This window comes from Mustelus asterias, chromosome 20, assembly GCF_964213995.1.
Source record: "Mustelus asterias chromosome 20, sMusAst1.hap1.1, whole genome shotgun sequence".
Taxonomy (NCBI): Eukaryota; Metazoa; Chordata; class Chondrichthyes; order Carcharhiniformes; family Triakidae; genus Mustelus; species Mustelus asterias.
Window position 1 is genome coordinate 9,392,979 of NC_135820.1, and position 22,101 is coordinate 9,415,079.

The 22,101-nt window shown below is 45.0% G+C and overlaps 1 protein-coding gene across 1 annotated transcript in view; it reads right to left on the reverse strand.

The window, feature by feature from the left end:
* LOC144508755 (cell adhesion molecule CEACAM5-like) overlaps nucleotides 1-19,129 on the reverse strand; it is a 56,774-nt gene extending 37,645 nt beyond the window's left edge. Inside the window, exons 1-3 of the mRNA XM_078237065.1 lie at nucleotides 18,931-19,129; nucleotides 12,957-13,021; nucleotides 10,668-10,692 (exon numbers count right to left, since the gene is read on the reverse strand). Of these exons, the coding sequence (XP_078093191.1) occupies nucleotides 10,668-10,692; nucleotides 12,957-13,021; nucleotides 18,931-19,129 (289 nt within the window). The remainder of the gene's footprint in view (nucleotides 1-10,667; nucleotides 10,693-12,956; nucleotides 13,022-18,930) is intronic.
* Nucleotides 19,130-22,101: the final 2,972 nt, after the last annotated feature.

The following is a 22,101-nucleotide window of genomic DNA, read 5'->3' on the forward strand; positions in this document are numbered from 1 at the left end:
AGAGTTTCGAGAGCGAGAGCGGATCTCCTGCACACTTCTAACATTCTAACAGCTTTAGACAGGGTAGGTTCAGGAAGAATGTTCCCAATGGTGGGGTCTCCATAACTAGGAGTCATAGTTTGAGGATAAGGGGTAAACCTTTTGGAATTGAGGTGAGGAGAAGTTTCTTCACCCAGAAGGTCGTGACTGTTTGGAATTCACTACCACAGAATGAGGTTAAGGCCATAACGCTGTCTGATTTCAAGAAGAAATTATATATCGGTTTTGGGGTTAAACGCATTCGGGGATATGGAAGGAAGGGGGGAATCAGGATATGTGATTTGATGATCACCCATAATCAAGATGAATGGCGGAGTAGACTCGAAGGGCCTACTCCTTCTTCTAGTTGCCATGTTTCTTTGTTCACCCCACTAATCCCCCAAACGTACACAATTTGAGAAACTAAAGTACAATTTAGCATGGCCAATCTACCTAATCAGAACATCTTTGGACTGTTGGACGGAACAGGAACACCCAGCGGAAACTCGCACAGACGGAGAACGTGTAATGTCCACACAGACAGTCACACAAGACCGGAAATGAACCTTGGTCCCTAACATTGGAACGCAGCAGTGTTAACCACCGTGGCACCATGTTTCTCTGATTGTTTCTCAAGATGATGAACGCAAGAATGTTAACAAGCTAATCATCCCGATGAATTTTCCAAGACAGCAAACCAAGAAGAAGATAGCACCGATTAGTAATAAGTAAAATTGTACGTTAGTCTGTTCCTAAATGCAGTTACTGCCTTACCCAGGCCCTCTTGGTGAACCTCAATACTTTTAACCTTATGTGGCCTACTGTTACGTCTAGGTGACCACCGCTGCCCACCCACAAGATGCCGATCAGAAGCGATGGATATCAGCTCTGTTCCGTGCCCCGAGGACTGGGATCGCCCTGTTCAGGCCTCTGTCACTGAGATGTCCATGTGCCAGGATGCGGCAGTTCAGAAAAACTGCGGTTGGACTGGTTCTCCTGAGCAGAGGTCCACTGCATGGGCTCGAGCCTTTCCTCCCCCTCCACGGTGCTGCTGGGCCCCTGGGACACTCAATATCATCGAGTGCAGCTGCAGTAAGCTCCAGAAGCTTTTTTGTCACCAGGAGCTCCTAGCCTTGTTGGCCCAACTACGTCTGCACCATTGTGGGCGAGCCCTCAGTGATAGCCTCTTAATTCTGGAGCAGCCATTGGAGCCCCGCAGCAATAGGATTTTCAACAGATTTTTGAGAACTGATCCCTGCGGCTCGGGAACTGTTTGGCGACCAAACCTTTCTTAGGCCCTGGCAGACCTTTGGCTGCCCGACCCCTCGGGCGTCCCAGCCTTCAACTGATATGCATGTAGGGCTGAATGGTGCAGTCCGCAAAGTGCACCAGAATCCTCACCGCTAACATTTCCCAGCGTGGTGAGTGCACCTGCGCAAGTGTGTGGTGGGGCTGGTGCCTGTGCCAACTGGTCGGCATCGTCCTCGGAAGTTTTCTTGGAGCTTTTTTTTCGCGGAACGTCCCTCTGACGTTTCGATGCGGGTCGCAGCGTGCGTCCCAGAGGGCCTGCCAGCTCTTGACGCCCAGGCCGCATCTGGTTCATCTGCTGTATAAGACGACACATGGTTCAGTGCAGCGGAGGGACAGGAATATGGGCAGATTGTAACTTAATTGAGAAAGTTCATATGAATAGATATTTTGTGGTTCGTCACTTCTTTGGCGTCTACTGACCTGGCGTTCCTCATAGCTCTCTCCCGGGGCTCCCCTGAGAATTCCTTCACGCGCTCCTCGAATGGATTCTGGGTATCACACCAGGACAGTAGAGTTGGTTTGTAAGTGTCCACTGTTCTGAACACGAAGCTGGAGGAACATGAATTCTCGCTGTTAGGAAAGCTATGGTGCTCCTCATGCTAACGAGAAATCTGACTCTGTGTACACCAAGATGTTCCACTGACATCAATTCTCATTTCAGAATGTGAGATGGGGTGACTTCGATCTGACCCACCGTTATTTTGGTCTGGTACGTTTTAGGGGAATGATGTTGTGTAATTCTTTCCTGCTGAGAGAATAGTGAAGTTGTTAGTCGGCAAGCCTAACTCTGACTCACTTGGATGGCTACTTAACCGTAACTCTGTAGGGCCTGCGAGGCGATGGGTGTTGCCTTGGAGACCAGATCTCTGTCCACTTCCATTTCACTAACCCCCGTACCACCATAACCCACTGATGAATGTGACTGCATAAAGTGAATGGCGCTCGGGATTAAGGCAAAAAAAAAACCCGTTTTGTTTGTGAAATTCTAATTTTGTTGCCCACTTGTCCATAACTAACCCTTCTATATCTCACCCGTTCCAATCAGAACTCAGAGGAGAGAGAAAGTGGAAAGCAGCAGGTGGCTCCACGTCCAAGGTCTGACTCTGTTGAAGAGAGGTAGCTACAGTAACTGAGTGAATTTTGTCACTTTCTATAACACAACTCTTCCCCGTTGGTCCACCGTGACAATCATCACTTTTGGTCCAAGTGATAATGGCTACAGTGACTGGCCGAGAAGTGATAGCTGGTGTAACTGGATATCTGCCCACTAAAGAAGTGAATATCCTTCGGGACATGATTCTCAAATCCATTGATGTACAAAAGCAGTAGTCCTCCTCCACGACTCGTTCTATTTGCTGCATGAATTTTTCCACTTCTTCTAACACAGTTAGTCATGCCTTCCCGCAGGTCCCACTTGGGTATCATCGCTATGGGAATCAAATGATGATATCTAAAGTGACTGACTGAGAAGTGAATAACGAGACTAAATGCACTTGCAGAATCACTAGTATCCCGAGACTGCCAGCAATTATGGTAGTATAGCCGAACTAGAGAGATGCCCCAGTGACTGGGCAAAGTTACGTAGCTGTGGTGACCTTGGCATTCTAAGCCACAGTGCGTTGTTCCTAACCGGTGGTCCTGCAGGGAGGATGTTCAAAACGTCCTGTTAGATGTCGGTGACATCGGAATACGACTGGCCAGTCGATGCCAAAAACACTCCAGGGCCTTAAAACTGATACTTTCTACAGGAAATACAAAATAACAATTGGTATGAGCGATTTGTTCAGGGATTTACAAGGTGAAGCTGATTCGACCACAGAAAGGATGTTCGAAATGCTTATCAGGCTTATCAGGAGAAGGTACCTCGACAGTCACGAACTGTCCACGAGAAAAGTCCATGAAGATAAGACCAGAGCCCGGTGCAAATAAGTGACTAGACGTTGGTGTCCTACCTTGTTCACGGAGATTGCACAATTGGAGATAATGAAAAGAAGGAACCGCGAAACTTTACCTTTGAGTCTACCAACTGAAAAGCCCTGAAGGGTCCGGCACTGACAGACAGGGAACGACACTCGTCTCGGTGGTACGAGTAGGGTATTGTACATAAATTTCAATGCTGTTAGACTTGTTGTGTTGCTATTTTATACAGTTGTAGTTTCACTATTAAAGCATCATGGATCAGCTGATAATTTTATGGCTAAAGATCTCCAGACATGCCAGCAAGTATTAACATTATCCGGCTCCGTTGTGAGTGGTGTGACATTCTGCTTGGCTGAAAACTGTGGTGGCGGCCATATCGATTATCAGGATCAACCCCCTGTTTCTGCCAAAAGCCTTCTGGCTGTCGTCCATCTTGTGATTCCATTCTGAAAGGCATGGCATTCGTCGACGGGCGATATAAATAAACAGGCAAGGCACTCGAGGGGGTGTTCCAAAATAGTCTGGAAGAACCCTTGGAAGGAGCTGGATGCCAAGCAATGTTAGTACGTTGAAGAAGCACTGAGTTACAATCGGTGAAATATTAAAGGATCAGTGAAGTGTGGACCTAAAGGATTCTGATGGGTCTCGGGGGTGTGTGTCATTATGATGGGGATCATTGGGATAGGGAAATTAGGGAGTGAGGAAGGAATCATAACAGATTAGTAAAGATTTGTAAGCCATTTGACATCACGGCAGGGACAGAACTACCAACAATAAGTTAAATGACTGTTAAAGCAGTCTTATAAGCTAACAAAAACGCGATTTACACACATACCAGATGCAGTAAGAGATTTAAGCAAGTGATTATTATAATAAGTGATTATAATTTTAAAACACATAAGCTGATGTTTGCGAAGCAGTAATTCATTTTTAAGAATCATTGCTCACTTTAGCCGAAGGCGGATTGCTACAAAAGTATAATGGTTGAAGGCATTAGGAGAGAACCATGTTCTAAGGGAATGCTAAAAACATGAGAATATGCAAAGTTTTGTCATTAGAGTTTCTGATGGAGAGAACATTTAGAACACAATCATATTTCATGTGTAGGCTTTATTCACTGTTCAGATCAGATGGATGCGTGCCCACACGTGGAGTCATGCGCTAATCTGGTTTCCAACGGTGGAAGCGCATTCGAGCTTTCGTGTGAATTTTGGGATAGCGTCTGAGGTTACTAGGCAACACGGAAGTGCGGTCAGACAAGACAGGAGTTAACTTCCGGATTCTAGAGACGAACAAAATGCCATTATGCCAGAGGGTAAGATGCGATTGGCTCAGATATATGACAGGTATTTTGATTTATGTGTTTTGTAGATGACTGATTTAAAGCTAAGGAAAGGTGGGAATAACTGATGAACAGCCTATAATTGAACGATTTTGAATTGCATATGTCAGAATTCATTGGGGACGTCTAGCTGTTCTATCGGAGAACTGCCCTGTACCTTTGATGCGTTCTCATATTGGCCCCTGGTCTAAATGAAAGTTACATCTTTAAACTGTGAGACTGGCTTCGTAAGTCTTACATTGTCTGAATTTCTGACGGCACCGGCCACCTCAGAAACCCCACCAGTCTTTTTGGCATCAAGAATAGCTTCGAGTCACTAGAGCCTGATGGAAGACCTTGCTTCCTAACAGTGAGCATCATTACTTTACTATCTGATTTAGTTAGAAGACGGGAGTAATTGACGAGCAAAAGATAATTGATCTGTTTTGAATTATATAGGTCACTTTACATTGGAGAGGTCCAGCCGCTCTATCTCAGAGTTGCCCTGAGCGTCTGATGTTTTCTCTATCGACAGCTGGTCGAAAAAAGTTACATCTTTAAACTGAGACACTGACTTCGTGAATCTTGTCGTGTCTGAATTTCTGACGATACGGGCCATCTCGGAAACGCCACCAAATCTGTGGGAAGTGCTGGTAGGCCAACTGGTTCAACGATAGATTTGCTGATGGTAACGTGGCTATGGTTAAGGCTGTGAACGTTGCGAGTTGAGGACAAGTGTGTTCTCACTATTGCAGCTTTGAGGAGGCCGTTCATTTTCTTCCTACATTGCATTGCTTTCCATCTAGATATTCTGTTGCTGCTGAAATCCAACGCCTCTCAGCATTCTGCCACGATATTTTCAGGTAGTCTATTGCATGCACTGGGAAAGAGGATGGTTCTTGTCACATTGATTGCGTCCAACATCCGGTCCAGCTCCATTTCGAGGGAGCGTGCGACTGACCTCCTCCGCTTTTTATTCTTTATACCTTTCCTGCATTAAAAAAAAACCCTCGGTATTCTTTGAATGCCACCATCCCCCTAGAGGAACATGTTGACTATAAAGTTTTACTATTTCACTTTTAAACGACTCCCACTTTCTAAATGCATATTTAACTGCAAGTGGTTGCTTGCAATCTGGTTTGCGAAGTCCTGTCCACTGATGTTGAAATCGGGCTGTCCCTAATTCAGACATTTGGTTTTGGACTATCCTTTCCAGTTCTATAATAACTTTGCAGATGTATGGTCACTATTCATAAACAACTTAGCCACGACCACTTCAAAACTTGCCTTGAATCATTTCCTTGCATTAGGTCAAGCATTGCCTCATCACAAAGAGGACAATTTATGTAGACACAAAACACTCTCCTGGATGCACTTTTAAAAAATCAACCCGTCCAAACCTATCGCACAAAGGGGATTCCAGTTAAGATGCTGAAGTTAAAATACACTACCTAGATAACCCTATTCCCCTCACACTTCTCTTTTGCGTACAGAACTGCTCGTCTATCTCCTCCTGACTGTCGTGAGGCTTGTCCTATAAACACAGCTGAGATACAATCCTTTTTATTGTTGCACTCCACTCATTTGGCCTTCAGTGAAGAGCTGTCTAAGAAATTTTCCCTCATTCCACAGTGATGGCTTCCTTTATCGATAATGCAATGCCTCCTCCTCTCTCAGATCGCAGTCTCCACTCCCACCACATCAAACCCGCAATCTTTATGTTCTAAGATGATGCGTTTATCTTTGATCTTATTCTGCTGCTGCTTTGCGCTTTTTGGATTGTGCGTCGACTAGACTGAAGATTATTATGGAAACAACATTATTTTTGTCATCCAAGATTGCAATTGGAAACTTTTTAGTCGAATATTTCAACTGAGGATGCAGTTTATATGAACCTTAGTAACACGTTTGGCAAGAACGCACCTGCCATATTAGTAAATAATCTATAATCTCTTGGAATTCGCGGTGGGCTGACGAGATGGATACAGAACTGGCTTGGTCATAGATGACCAACTTGGGGCGTGGATTGGTATTTGGGACTACGATGTTGTGGCCATTACGGAGACGTGGGTAGAACAAGGACAGGAATGGTTGTTGGACGTTCCGGGGTATAAATATTTCAGTAAGTGCAGGGAAGCTGGCAAAAGAGGTGGAGGAGTAGCATTGTTAATCAAGGATAGTTTAACGGCTGCGGAAAGGCACTTCGAGGGGGATGTGCACACTGAGGTAATATGGGCTGAAGTTAGAAAAAGGAAAGGAGCGGTCACATTGTTAGGAGCTTACTATAGGCCCCCAAATAGTAATAGAGATGTGGAGGAAGAAATTGCTAAGCAGATTATGGATATGTGTGAGGGTCACAGGGTAGTTATCATGGGGGACTTTAACTTTCCAAATATTGATTGGAACCTTTGTAGGTCAAATAGTTCGGATGGGTCAGTTGATGTGCACTGTGTGCAGGAGGGTGTCCTGACACAATATGTGGATAGGCCGACAAGAGGTGAGGCCACATTGGATTTGGTACTGGGAAATGAACCGGGCTAAGTGTTAGATTTGTTTGTGGGAGAGCACTTTGGAGATAGTGACCACAATTCGGTGTCTTTTGTTATTGCAATGGAGAGGGATAGGGCCGTACGGCAGGGCAAGGTTTACAATTGGGGGAGAGGTAATTATGATGCGATTAGGTAAGAATTAGGGGGCATATCAGAAACTATCAGGGAAAGGCACTAATGAAAAGTGGAACTTTTTCTCGGAACAAAGACTGGGTGTCCTTGATAGGTATGTCCCTGTCAGGCAGGGAGGAAATGGCCGAGTGAGGGAACCATGGTTCACGAAAGAGGTGGAATGTCTTGTGGAAAGGAAGAGGGAAGCTTATGTAGGGATGAGGAAACAAGGTTCAGATAGCTCGGTTGAGGGTTACAAGTTAGCAAGGAATGAGCTGAAAAAGGGGCTTAGGGGAGCTAGGAGGTGACATGAGAAGTCCTTGGCGGGTCGGATCAAGGAAAACCCCAAGGCTTTTTACTCTTATGTGAAGAATAACAGAATGACCAGGGTGAGGTTAGGGCCGGTCAAGGACAGTAGTTGGAACTTGTGTATGAAGTCAGTAGAGATAGGCGAGGTGATGAATGAATACTTTTCTTCAGTGTTCACCAAGGAGAGGGGGCATGTTTTTGAGGAAGAGAAGGTGTTACAGGCTAATGGGCTGGAGGAAATGATGTTCGGAGGGAGGATGTACTGGCAGTTTTGAATAAACTGAAGTTCGATAGGTCCCCTGGGCCTGATGAAATATATCCTCGGATTCTTTGGGAGGCAAGGGATGAGAATGCAGAGCCTTTGGCTTTGATCTTTGGCTCCTCACTGTCCACGGGGATGGTGCCAGAGGACTGGAGAGTGGCGAATGTGGTTCCTCTGTTTAAGAAAGGGAATAGAAATGACCCTGGTAATTATAGACTGGTTAGTCTTACTTCGGTAGTTGGTAACTTGATGGAAAAGGTACTTAGGGATAGGATTTACGGTCATTTAGAAAGGCGCGGATTAATCCGGGATTGTCAGCACGGATTCGTGAAGGGCAAGTCGTGCCTCACAAATTTGATTGAATTTTTTGAGGAGGTAACTAGGTGTGTTGATGAAGGCAGGGCAGTTGATGTCATATACACGGATTTTAGTAAGGCATTTGATAAGGACGCCATGGTCGGCTTATGATGAAAATAAGGAGGTGTGGGATAGAGGGAAAGTTGGCCGATTGGATAAGTAACTGGCTATCTGATCGAAGACAGAGGGTGGTGGTGGATGGAAAATTTTCGGACTGGAGGCAGGTTGCTACCGGAGTGCCACAGGGATCAGTGCTTGGTCCTGTGCTCTTTGCGATTTTTATTAATGATTTAGAGGAGGGGGCTGAAGGGTAGATCAGTAGATTTGCTGATGACAGCAAGATTGGAGGAGTAGTGGATGAGGTGGAGGGCTGTTGTAGGCTGCAAAGAGACATAGATAGGATGCAAAGCTGGGCTGAAAAATGACAAATGGAGTTGAACCCTGATAAATGTGAGGTGATTCATTTTGGTAGGACTAATTTAAATGTGGATTACAGGGTCAAAGGTAGGGTTCTGAAGACTGTGGAGGAACAGAGAGATCTTGGGGTCCATATACACAGATCTCTAACTGTTGCCAATCAAATGGATAGAGCTGTGAAGAAGGCCTACAGTGTGTTAGCTTTTATTAACAGGGGGTTGGAGTTTAAGAGCCGTGGGGTTATGCTGCAACTGTACAGGACCTTGGTGAGACCACATTTGGAATATTGTGTGCAGTTCTGGTCACCTCACTATAAGAAGGATGTGGAAGCGCTGGAAAGAGTGCAGAGGAGATTTACCAGGATGCTGCCTGGTTTGGAGGGTAGGTCTTATGAGGAAAGGTTGAGGGAGCTAGGGCTGTTCTCTCTGGAGCGGAGGAGGCTGAGGGGAGACTTAATAGAGGTTTATAAAATGATGAAGGGGATAGATTGAGTGAACGTTCAAAGACTATTTCCTCGGGTGGATGGAGCTATTACAAAGGGGCATAACTATAGAGTTCATGGTGGGAGATATAGGAAGGATATCAGAGGTAGGTTCTTTATGCAGAGAGTGGTTGGAGTGTGAACATTTAAGCAGTTATTGGATAGGCACATGGAGCACACCAGGATGATAGGGAGTTGGATAGCTTGATCTTCGTTTCAGATAAAGCTCGGGAGAACATCGTGGGCCGAAGGGCCTGTTCTGTGCTGTACTGTTCTATGTTATATGTTCTATGACAGCGGGTACCCGTGGAAGTGTGTTTTTGAGAATAGAGATCTGTAGCTAGTCGTGTGCCACAGGGATCACTGCTGGAACATCAGTTGATTGTACTATATATAAATGATCTGGAGGGAAATGTATGGTCTGATTAGTAAGTTTATGGATGACAGGAAGATCGGTGGAGTTACTGATAAGCCCGTGGATTCTCAGAGAACACAACAGGATATAGAAAGATTGGAGAATTGGACACAGGAACGGCAGGTCGAGTTTAACAGGGACAATAGCGAAATGATGCACTTTGGGGATCAAATTTAGGCGTGAGTTATTTTGTAAACCTGTAAATGGCAGAACCTTTAGCAACAGGTCACAGTTCTCTGACAGTAGCAACATCTGTGACCAAGGCCATTAAGAAGACACATGCCACGCTTGCCGTCATCAGCCAGAACATTGAATACTCGAGTTAGAAAATCATGTTGCAGCTATATAAAGAAAACTTGGTCAAGTCACATTTGGGGTATTGAGTGCAAACAAAAAAGGTTCACTCGGATGTTGCCTGGTCTCGAGGGCTTTGGCTATGCGGATAGGTTGACAAATGGACGATTGTTTTCACTGGTAAGCCGGCGGCTGAGGAGAGACCTGATAGAGGTCTACACAATTATGAAAGTCATATAAGGGGTGAATAGTTAGGATTTTTGTTTCCCCAGTGCGGAAGTGTCAATTACAACGGGAGAGATATTCAAGATAGAGGGGAAAAGTTTCAGGGAAATGTGTGGGAGATTTTTTTCACGCACACAGTGGTGAGAGCCTGGAATGCGTTGCTAGAGCAGGTGGTGAAAGCAGACACATTAGCAAACTTTAAGAGACATCTGGATGACTACATGAACAAGGAGGGAACAGAGAGCTACAGACCGATTAATATCAGAACGATGTTTTAGTTTAGTTAAGGGCTGATGATCGGCAAGAGTTTGTAGGGCTGAAGGGCTGTTCCTGTGCTGTACTTTTCTTTGAGCTTCGTTATTTTAACATCATCAAAATAACAAAAAAGAAAGCTTACTTTCTGCGATCATATTATATTACCCCTGGTGAATCTAGATCTCATTGCACAATTTTGAAGGAAAACCGGTAGAAATATTATAATCATTGCTGAAATGGTTTAACCCTTTACACATTCAGACACATGAGCAAATTATCATGAGTTCCTCATCACATGGACGTTAATCGTCAATGTTTGAAATGTTTCTCAACAGCATATAACCTCTCAAACTTGAACTGCTCGTATTGCAAAGATGAATAACGTTGAATTTGAAATGTTAGGCTGGATTCTCCGTCCTTACCTGCAGCAGGTTTTTCCTTGTTCCACTGCAGTAAACGGAGATTCAGTTGAGTGCCAAATTCTGCTTTCTTGCTGACAGCAGCAATGGGGTGTGGACTTTTGGGAATCCAGCAGTTTTAGCTCCTGAGGACAACAGAAATTCTGGATCTCAATCCAGCTATGCCTCTCGATTAATAATCCTCTGTGGTATTTCTCTGCGGTATCTTGTCTCAGCTAAACTGAACCACTACACAAGCCATGAAAGACCGTATGTAGTTAAAGAGTGAAAATAAATTTTTTGCTATGCATCAGAAAAAAAATAGTCAGCAAGCACGAGCTACCCTTTTTGCCATATGAGTACAAGTGTGAGACTGCTATACTATTCTGGATACTTAGATTTCCCGCCCAGCTTGTCACCCAAGCTGGAGGGTCCAATCACAATATTACACATTATTTCCATAGCCAATAACGCTCTAATCAGCAGGATTAGGAAATCGTTACTTCATTGCACCTGAAAGTTCTTCCATACTTAGTTGGAAACCTAACTACCTAAATCCTGGAGATTTAATTGGCGAGGGGAGTCGATTCCCTTGCCTATGTCCAGTCCCATTATCAGCATGACAAACCGTGCCAACGTTGTCAACCACTAACTAATGCACTCCCGTACATTGTACACCCCTGAGTAACTTGCAGAGGCCTGACTCAGTCTGATAAGGAGAACTGTTCTCTGTATACTTCATTGTCTCAAAATCATTTGGACTTTCTACTACAGTCTATTTCCCATCATGCTGAGCATTTAGATCCCCATCGGCCAAGGTTTACAAAACACATTAAGAATACAGTTTAATTTCACAATACTTGGTTTAATTTCGGTTATACAGACAATATCTTTGCGTTTTGTATTAGACACGTGGGGAGTCGTTATTTTACATATAAGGCACCTTATAATCTATACCTTAACCTAGTCTATTTGTTGTAGTGAATTTAAAACGAGGCACGTTTATACTACAGGTTTTATATAAACCTCCTTCAGTTCTCACGTTTGACCTTTCGCTAGCCCAAGATACGTCCACTAAATAGAGCTGTCCCAATTATTGATCCTACAGCCTGCAGGACGACGGGTCCCTTCATATCCTTTCTTGCTCAACTTTACTATTATCACTGGAGGTATCGCTTCTGTGGACGTGCAGTGTCTTGCGCTGACATACTTAACTACTTTGGCGAGTGACATCAATGCCTATATCATCATGACAAACATTGCAATCCTTTGTAGGATTGACGTTTCCACAGCATCCAGCCATCCTGGCAGTGATTCACTCATGGTAGACAGTGGTGGTTGTTTAAATTTTCCCTCCTATTTTCTGATGTGAGCAGCCAGGTTAATTATGTTTCCTGTACTATCTGGTATGTAGGGCAACAGCCTAACCCAATCACTGCACACGTCCCACCGTTATCTGCCAACACATAATCCAATTCCAAACTGATGCTGAGGCACCACAGTGCGCATGACAGTCATCTCATTCCTTTTTGCAGCTATGTTAGTGGCTGTGTCATTGTCAACTTGTTCAAAAATGCTGCGCAATATTATAACCTCTCCCAATGTTTTAGCTATTCAATAGGAGTATGCCAACGAATTGTTCTGCTTCTGAAATTGTTCGTCGATGTCTTGGCAAGGGCGGGAGTTTGTGGGTGTGACATATGTTTAGGCGCACACATCCAAGGTAACACGACCCTTTCCATTCAATTGAGAGCCAAGGATATGCTTTGGCTCCGCAGGTGGAATAAGTACAATTGAGTGTTGGGTAAGTATTGCATACTTTAAAGAAATAGGATATTTTAGACGACTGGTCACTTTTGGGCGGATTCAGGTTGATCTAGCTGTTCTGACCTATTTTGTAGTTGCATTCACTTACCGCTAAATTTTTCCCAGGCCCTTTCCGAGATTCCGCATACAGTAAGTCCCTTTTGGTTTCGGGTTTGGCTGTTCCAAAATCAGATTGGGAGCTAACATTTTTTTGGATTATAGACGGGTGTGTTCCATCTCATATAACCTATCTTCCCTGCACAGTACCTACTGGTATGGAACGTTCTACACATATCTGTGTTGTCAAATGCTGGTATATAGTGTCCAGGGTATCTAGTCTTCTGAACTACCTGATATGTCATTATTAACTCTAGCCATGTCAGCGGTGTTGGCTGTAAAGGTATTCCTCTTCCCGCATGGATGGGAATATGTGAACAAACCCAACACTTTGACTGGTTAGTCATCGCTGCATTTGTATATGCCACATATAGATATGTTCACACGTACCTCTCCAGATCGATGAAACATCCCAGCTATTGATTCAACTTCAATCAACTTCTGTATATACAATACTAAAACAATAAAATACACATGCAGTCATTATAACAGTCTACACAACTTCTGTCTTACAAGTGAATGCAATTGTTGGACAATGTCAAGAAGTAATAATAAAACTTGTTTACAAAACTTGTATTCTGTGCGCTCTCGACTTGACTTGCTTCTGCATTGGGGGCTGTCTGGTTGATCTTGATTGGAGCTGCGCCATGATTGTGGTTCTTGTTTTAGAGCTCCCCGTATCTTCGCTAGCATATAACCTGCAATAAAATCCAGAGTGCTTTGCGGCCTTAAAATTAGTAATAAGAAAAAACCTTGATCTAATCAGATTCTCTCTAGTTCTGTTATAATAATAAGTCATCCAGTCACTGTGTCAGGTTCGCTGTTTTGGGTTTCCCACAGGGATAATATTTTAACTGAGTCCAGTGTCTGCACTTCTTATCAATCAGGGTGCATGTGTGCCTTGTAACCATCACATCAACAGGCCCTTCCCAGCCGGTTCCTAATCCCTTTTTGTCACTCATGCGTTTCATCATTATCTTACCTCCTGTTGTGGGCAGGTGTACTCTTTCCTGTCAGTTTAATCCAATCTCTCAGCTGCTGTTGCGTGAATACATGCTTTTTTGAGAAAATGCATAAAACCCTCATACTAGGTATGAAAAACCTCTGTTTTATTCCCGACATTCGACAGACCACTTTCAAAACTCTCCCTGTGAAATGGGTTCCTTGATCTGAATCTAACTGAAGAGGCATTCCACACCTGGGAATTATCTCATTTGCTAATGTCAAACTTACTGTTTCAGCTGTTGCATCTTTACATGGGAATGCTTCAACCCATCGAGTAAACTGGAATACAGGCTGCGATTCTTCCAAAAGTGCTGAATTGGCGGGAAAACTGTTCCAAATCCAACCGTTTTGTCAGTTCAGTTTCTCACCCAAATCTCCCCACTCTGTATACTGCAGAGGTTCCAATTGTGATATCATGAAAAACCCAGGGGGGCGGGGTCTATTCGCACCGGAGCCTGGCAGGTCTTGAACTCTGCACATGCGCAGTGGCTCCGACCTGCCAGATTCCGCGTTTGCTAGCTAGCTTGGTCGCTGGCTAGCCCGGGACCCCCTCCAGGCCCCTCCCAAGGCCCAATAGCGGACCCCACAATACTTCCCGGCCAGCCATGAACCCACCCCCCGTCACGGAGCACCCCAATGCACAGCCCAACCTCCACGCCCCAGCAGTGGCGATCTCCCCAATCCCCTCTCCCCTGCAGACCCCCTCCCCCCGCGGATCCCCTCTCCCGGGGTCAGACCCCACTCCTTTCCCCCTCTGGTGGCAGGCCCACCCGGCAGACCACCCACTCCCCAGGCCTCGCTGCCCTCGCTTCATCCCAGACCGATCGCCATGCAGACTAATTGCCCCTAGATCCATTCCACTGCAGGCCCTCCCTCCTTGACACAGCCACATGGCCGCTGGACAGTGCCAAGGTGCCCCGTGGGCATGGGCACTTTGCCCCTTGGGCAATGCCAGGAGGCCCAGGTTGGCACTGCCAGGCTGCCCATGTCCAGGCGACCCCCCCCCCCCGCCGCCCCACCCCCTGGGTGGCCCCGATTGCCCCACCTTCATTCCGGCGGGGCCTCTCGCTAGTTCCGCGAACTTTGGGAGCGAGTCTGAACCCCTCCAGGTTGAAGTATTCCTGGCGCGGTGGGAGATTCAATCTGGACCGGTAAGTTACTGATAATTTCATTGAAGACATATTGAAAATACATTTAAAATAGATTCTTCCCGCCCGTTTCCAGCGTGGTCTGTCCTGCGACTGTTCGCAAGCTCTGGGAAATCCCGGAACAAGACGTGCAACGCGCATCTCCCACCACGACCCGCCAGAAAAGTTGCGGGTCGGGATGAGAGAATCGCGGCCACACTTACATACATTACGTCTTTCCCTGCACCCGTGGTAACGGCCCTGTGAAATCCATTTGTAAATTTTCCCACGCCCCTTGGTGACGTGGACGACTTCCAGTTTAATCTCGCAGGCGCGACCGGGTTCCACTAGGGCGCACTGCAAGCACGTCTGACAAAACTTTCCTACCTCTCCTGCCCCCACCCCACCGCCCCCCACCCCCTCCCATCTCTTTCCATCACAAGGTTTCTTCAATAAATCAAGCATTCTGTCCCTGCCTGTGTGAGGTATTCCGGGATAAACATTCAAGAGCGAGTAAACTTTAGGAGATATTATGTTCCCCTATCTCCTCCATATTCTATTATGACCATTCCGTTCTCCATCTTTTATCCATCGTTCCTTTTCCTTTTCATCTACTTGTTCCCGCACTTATTTTGCATTAATATCTGGGCTCCGTCAACTGCTACAGCTGCTAATCATACAGGCTGTGAGCACTCCCAATTCTGTTCACTAAGGTCCTTGTTACCTTGTCGGCTAAATCATTCCCTTGCTGTGCTTCGTTCTCAACTTTCCTGTGATCTGGGACCGTTATTACTGCTGCCTCCAAAGTAACATAAGCTACTTGGAGTAACTCGCTGGAAAACGTTTCGTGCTGTTTGTGACCCCCCACTTGAAGTCACAAAAACACATCTGCCCCAAGCTGCCATAAAATCACGCACATTCCCAAAAGCGTTACTGCCGTCCGTAAAATCGATAACCCTTTTTCCTTTTCTCCACTCCGAAGCTGGAGTTAAAGCTATCAACTCTGCTCCATGTGCTGAATTAGTTCCTGGGATCTGCTCCCCTAAAATCACCTCTCCCTCTTGATTCACCACAGCCATGCTATATGGCGTTCACATTAACTTACTTTCTGGCACTTTCTATACAGAGCTTAATTACCCCTTCCCCTGCAAGTCTCTGTTCCACTAATCTTTCTCTTTCTTCTTCATTTCATTCTGCAAAACATTCATGATCCATCAACTGTACTGTTAGTCCCCCTCTGGTGATCACTATATGCTTATCTCTCCTTAAGAAATTAACGTCTCCCGTCACTGACCCCTTTCAATCTTCCCGCTTCTGGGAGCTGGAGAATTATCTTTTCCCGTCAGCTTGAGGGGCTCCAAAACACTGATCGCCGACGTGGCGCAAGCGAGCACCATTCACGCATCGATTCATTCCTCTGGCAACTGAATCTTATAATAAATAATACTCCACTGGTCTCAATCTGCCCCCATACCGCTGAGCAAATACAGCTGCCTGTATTCCATCATTTTCCTCACAGAATATGTGGAACGATTTGATGAGGTCTGGCAATCCCAAAGCTGAGCCTTTCATAGCCAGCTTCAAATATGAAAAAACTGGTATTTCAGTCCCTTTCCACTCTATCTTTTCTCGACTAGCCCTCCCTCCCTTTGTCAGGTCCACTAAAGGCTTTGCCTCTTGGGAGGAATCCTGCACAAAATTCCTACAATAGTTGAAAAGATTCCAATACTTGTCTTAGCGCTTTTCTGGTGAGAGGGTTTGACACACAAAGGATACTCTAATGTTTTTTTAACTGAATTCTATAGCATTTGAGCATCTTTGAAATAGGAATCAAACTTTTCAATTAGATTTCAGGCAGTAACTTTTTTATTGCTGATTCTTTCTCTTAAATAGCATCATTTCTATTGAAGTAGCTTGCTTACTAAACATTTTCTTATGTCAGAATGATCCGAAACTCAGAAAACAATGTTGTTGGCTTTCAAATGTACATTAGTGTCTACCTTACCACTTCTTTTTGAAAAAAAAAATCTTTGTTCCTTCGTTCATAGCTAGCACCTGAGAAGAAGAACAAATAACAGTACAGCACAGGAAACAGGCCCTTCGGCCCTCCAAGTCTGTGCCGCTCCTTGGTCCAACTAGACCAATCGCTTGTATCCTTCCATTCCCAGGCTGCTCATGTGACTATCCAGGTAAGTCTTAAATAATGTTAGCGTGTCTGCCTCCACCACCCTACTTGGCAGCGCATTCCAGGCCCCCACCACCCTCTGTGTAAAAAACATCCCTCTAACATCTGAGTCTCACCTTCAGCCCGTGACCCCTCGTGATCGTCATTTCTGATCTGGGAAAAAGCTTCCCACCGTTCACCCTATCTATACCCTTCATAATCTTGTACACCTCTATTAGATCTCCCTCATTCTGCGTCTTTCCAGGGAGAACAACTCCAGTTTACCCAATCTCTCCTCATAGCTAAGACCCTCCATACCAGGCAACATCCCGGCAAACTTTCTCTGCACTCTCTAACGCCTCCACGTCCTTCTGGTAGTGCGGCGACCAGAACTGGACGCAGTACTCCAAATGTGGCCTAACCAGCGTTCTATACATCTGCATCATCAGACCCCAGCTTTTATACTCTATACCCCGTCCTATAAAGGCAAGCATACCATATGCCTTCTTCACCACCTTCTCCACCTGTGTTGCCACCTTCAAGGATTTATGGACTTGCACACCTAGTTCCCTCTGTTTTTCTATACTCTTGATGGCTCTGCCATTTATTGTATAACTCCTCCCTAAATTATTTCTTCCAAAATGCATCACTTCGCATTTATCCGGATTAAATTCCATCTGCCACCTCTCCGCCCAATTTTCCAGCCTATCTATATCCTGCTGCATTGCCCGACAATGCTCATCGCTATCCACAAGTCCAGCCACCTTCGTGTCATCCGCAAACTTACGGATAAAACCAGTTACACCTTCTTCCAAATCATTTATATATATCACAAATAGCAGAGGTCCAGTACAGAGCCCTGCGGAACACAACTGGTCACAGACCTTCAGCTGGAAAAAGACCCTTCGATCGCTACCCTCTGTCTCCTATGGCCTAGCCAGTTCTGCATCCATCTAGCCACTTCTCATTGTATCCCATGAGCCTTAACCTTCTTAACCAACCTGCCATGGGGGACTTTGTCAAATGCCTTACTGAAATCCATATAGAGGACATCCACGGCCCTTCCTGAACTGTGGTTTACTTTTTTAGAATCTCTTCAAAAATCTATTTTCTCTTATCACCATTGTTGTTCCCTGTATTCATCAAATAAATCCCACCTTTTGTTTTATGCTACTCCTGTCCTACCAGCTCTTCTATAACGTCACTTTCATTACACTGTTCACTTCCTATATCTCATCGATACCTCGCAAACCTGTTCCTTTCATTGAATGTTCATTTATTGGACTCAATTATTTCCCTCATCTCCAACTATAACAATCTGTAAATTTGGTGGTATTAAGACTTTGACACTTACTTAAAATCTCTGCAGTATAGACTTAACATTTGCATGTTTAATTATTTCTGCAACTCTCCTCCCAGTCTCTGAACGATATAAAATCAAATCAACTGTTTCCAAAATTAGTTAACTCTACTTGCAAATTTCCGCATGTAATGGAAAGCAATTTTGAGATTGATGCAGTTCTTAAATTTACTTTTCCACATGGCAGAGCTCAAATCTCTGTCAAATTATTATTCTTTCTGTTGAAAATTGTCATGGACACCGACTATTTCTCAGATCAAGGAATTTTAAGGATTAATATTTTAAGAATATATATGAATTCCAATCTCTCTGCATCAATCTCACAATTGTAAAATTGAAAATTCCAACTAGGGGTAAGTAATTTATTGAACTCACACAAATAACCACAAATAGAAACCTTCGTTTTCTTTCGTCCAACCTATGATTACATTTCAAAGACAAGATTACATTTTCTGTCATACCCTAGTCCACCACAAGATGGCAGTCCAACCCTTCTAATCTCACGTACTCTCTCTTCCTGAACAAACAGGCTGTTTGCATTTCTGAGTCTCTATCTTTATTAACTCCTTGAATCCTGCTCTCAACACACCCCAGACTTTCACTACTCTCACACACACAGAAAGCTGGCTATCTGCTTTCTTCTTAAACCATAAACTTCCCTCTTTTCTCTCTCTCTCTCCCTGACAAGTCCCCCACAGGTTCTCGTACCCTGGGATCTCTCCCGGTCGCCTCCTTCACATGGCTTCGTCCCCTGCTCTCCCGAATCCGTAAAAGTTGGTTGCAAGCGCCGGAGCCAGCCGTCTCTGTTTGGACGGTCGAGCCCATTGATGCTAGCCTGCGACGCAACTTTTCGCTCTGTTGCATGGGGGATCAAAGCGTCCGTCTCCTTCCCCCTATGTTTAAGCATAGCTTCTCTTCAAATGTCCTTTCTGTCCGTGCAGCCCCAATTTTATTACTCTGCTGCTTAGGTGGGATCCGAGAGTCCTTCCTCTGCCCTCTACATTAAGCAGGGGTTATTTACAAGCAAACTGTTTTTGCATCTCTTCCCCAGTCCAAGATACTCAACTTGCTGCTTCTGACTGCCAGGTGTGTAAGCCCCTGACTTCTGGCGGCCATTTTAAAGAAATGTACTCACCCACATTTTAGAAACAGGCCTCTACTCTGGACGAGTTTCCTGAACACCAGCGCCAAATTTTAAGAGCAATTTTCCAGGATGTCCCTCTGGGGAGTCTTGTACTCAACTGAAACCAACCAACACAGTGACCACGAAAGGCAGCGTGTAGTTACAGAGCAAAAATAAGTTTATTGCTAATGCATCCATCAGGAGAAAAAAACAGTTAGCAAGCATCAGGGGATTTTCACTGTACCTTCATTGCAGTATCAATATAAGCCTACGTGTGGCTAACAAATAATCTTTAACTTTAACTTGAGCTAATCTTTCTGCTTTAACTGTACAAGTGTCAGATTGATGTACTCTTCTGAACGCTTCCATTTTCCCCTCCAGCTTATCATCCAAACTGGAGGTTCCAATTGCAATATTATGCATTATTTTCTTAGCCAATAACTCTATAGCTATCAACTGGATGAGGGGCTCATTAGTCCATTGAACTTGAAAATTCTTCCCTCGTTATTGGAAACATAACTATATAAATCAGGTTGATTCGAGGATATTGCTACGACCTGCAAATTTTAATTGGCAAGATGAGTCAATGTCCTCGCTTCAATTTTAAACGAGGGGCTCTTATGCTATTATATCTATATTACCCTCCTTGCGGCTCCATCCCATGGAGAAGCACAGAGACCCCGGAAACATGAGGAGAAGGTCTACAGACCGGGGCCCTCCAGTTAGAAGACCCTGGTTGTCTCCAGCCCACCTGACACTCCACTCCTGCTGAGCAAAAACCGTCTGGCCCCTGACACCAAGGAGGGAAACAGTTACCCTTCCATGCTGCGCCAACAAATCAGTGGACAGAACGTTCCAGGCATGAGGCGGTGCCCACGGAGGTCATTGCAGGTAAAGGGGTTTGGAATTAGTACCCTCTACTTCAGTTGTGGGTACTGAGGAAGCACCTACCTGCAGTTGAAGGGTCACAACAATTAAACAAAACACAGAAGTTGCTCAGTGGGAAAGGGTGAATCTTGGCACTCATGGTGACAGGTCGCCGTTTTTTAATGTTTGGCAGTAAATTTCACTTCGTTCTCCCACAGACCCCTCAGCCTGTCTGTACGTGACAATCAGCTTTGGGGAACAACTGAAATCTCCAGACGCCTCATCGCTGTGGAGTGTTGCAATGTCAGTGCAATGCCCTCTCACCCCCTTTCTAGTCCTCATAAAGTAGGGAGCTCCCTCATCTGTGATATGGACAGGAATCGAGGAAGGAGGCGTGACCTATTTGCTAGACTTCGCAACTGCTTTAAAAATGGACACCCCGACCGGTGTTGGTGCTCAGGCCTCCAAGTGATTTTTCCCAGCCCCACTCCCCAAAATGGCGACTTTGGGACCACAGTCCCGGCCTGAGTTGAACTTAGCTTTGCCCCAGAGACCATTCCAGTGCCCAATAAGTAGTGCACACTGTGGAGGTTGATGCCTGCCTGATCCCTCACCTCCGAAATTCCCCTCAGAGGTGAAGGCACCAGGATTATGCTAATGTCGATCTGTCGTAAATGACTTGGGCAATATGTCACACTTGCATTCGCTGAAGATCTGGTGAGGGCGAAGACCAGGGCAGAGTGCTACCCAGTGATGTGCTAATGTATTAAAGAAAGCTTCCTGCGCAATTGACGTGTTTAATGCCATGAGACGGGCAGGAAATCAAGAGGTTGATTGAGAGAAATGGAAATATAAAGTGAAATAAAAAAACAGAAAATGGAAGAGCAGAGGGTGGAGAAGAAAGAGAATGGGGCAGAGTGCGTAGTGAATAATAGTAGAGGAGAGAAATTGTGGAAGACGGAGATAGGTAGAATGAGGGAGATGTGCAGAGAACAATCCCGGGAGAGTGTACGCCAGAGGTGAAATGTATGGGGATGAGGTATAGGATATTGAGGATTTGAGGAGTTTGGGAAGGACAATCTGAGAGGGTGAGTGTCGATAAATGATCCATGGCGAGTGAGGACAAACGTCGGACTTGGAATTTAACACTGTCCACTATTTTATGTCGGGCAATTGGAGCAGGAGAATGTTAATGTGTCAGAAAGGGGCAGCATGAAGGTAACTCCTCCTGAGAACTGTAAACAACACATACGTAAATAATAATGCGCTATGATTAAACATATCTTGTTGGACCGGACAAAAAAATAGGTCTCTGTGTGGAGCACCATGCAACCTGACAACAGAGGCAAAAGAGACCGACGAGGTGAGGAGAGTGGGAAGATTTTGGTCACAAAGAGGAGACAGAATGAGAATGAAATGAGAGAGAGAACGCGGGCAAAAGACCGAAAAGACAAATTGATTATAGTGTCACAAAGAGTGTAGCGATGTGGCGCACAAATGCAAGCTAATGTCAGGGTAGACAAGGCATAATGAGGAGAGAGACTGATGGAAGGAAATGGGTTAAAGACGAAAGAACAAGATTATATGGAGATTGAAAGAGATGGATTGCCAGAGAGAGAGAGAGGTAGGCAGTTTGGTCGAGAAAATAACATTATTCGAGGGATGCAGACAAGAGACTGGGAAGAGGACTGGAATTAGAATGACAGAAAGGAAACGTGCTGGCGTGAAATCAGAATAGAATGAAGAAAAATAATTGGTGAAGAGGGAGATTGCAATGGAGAGGTGGAGAAAGAGAGATGGTGTGGAGAGAGAATGCGATTGCGGACGAGAGAGGGATTGGAAGAGAGAGATGTGGTGGTTGACAAAGAAATGTGGTGGAGAGAGATGGG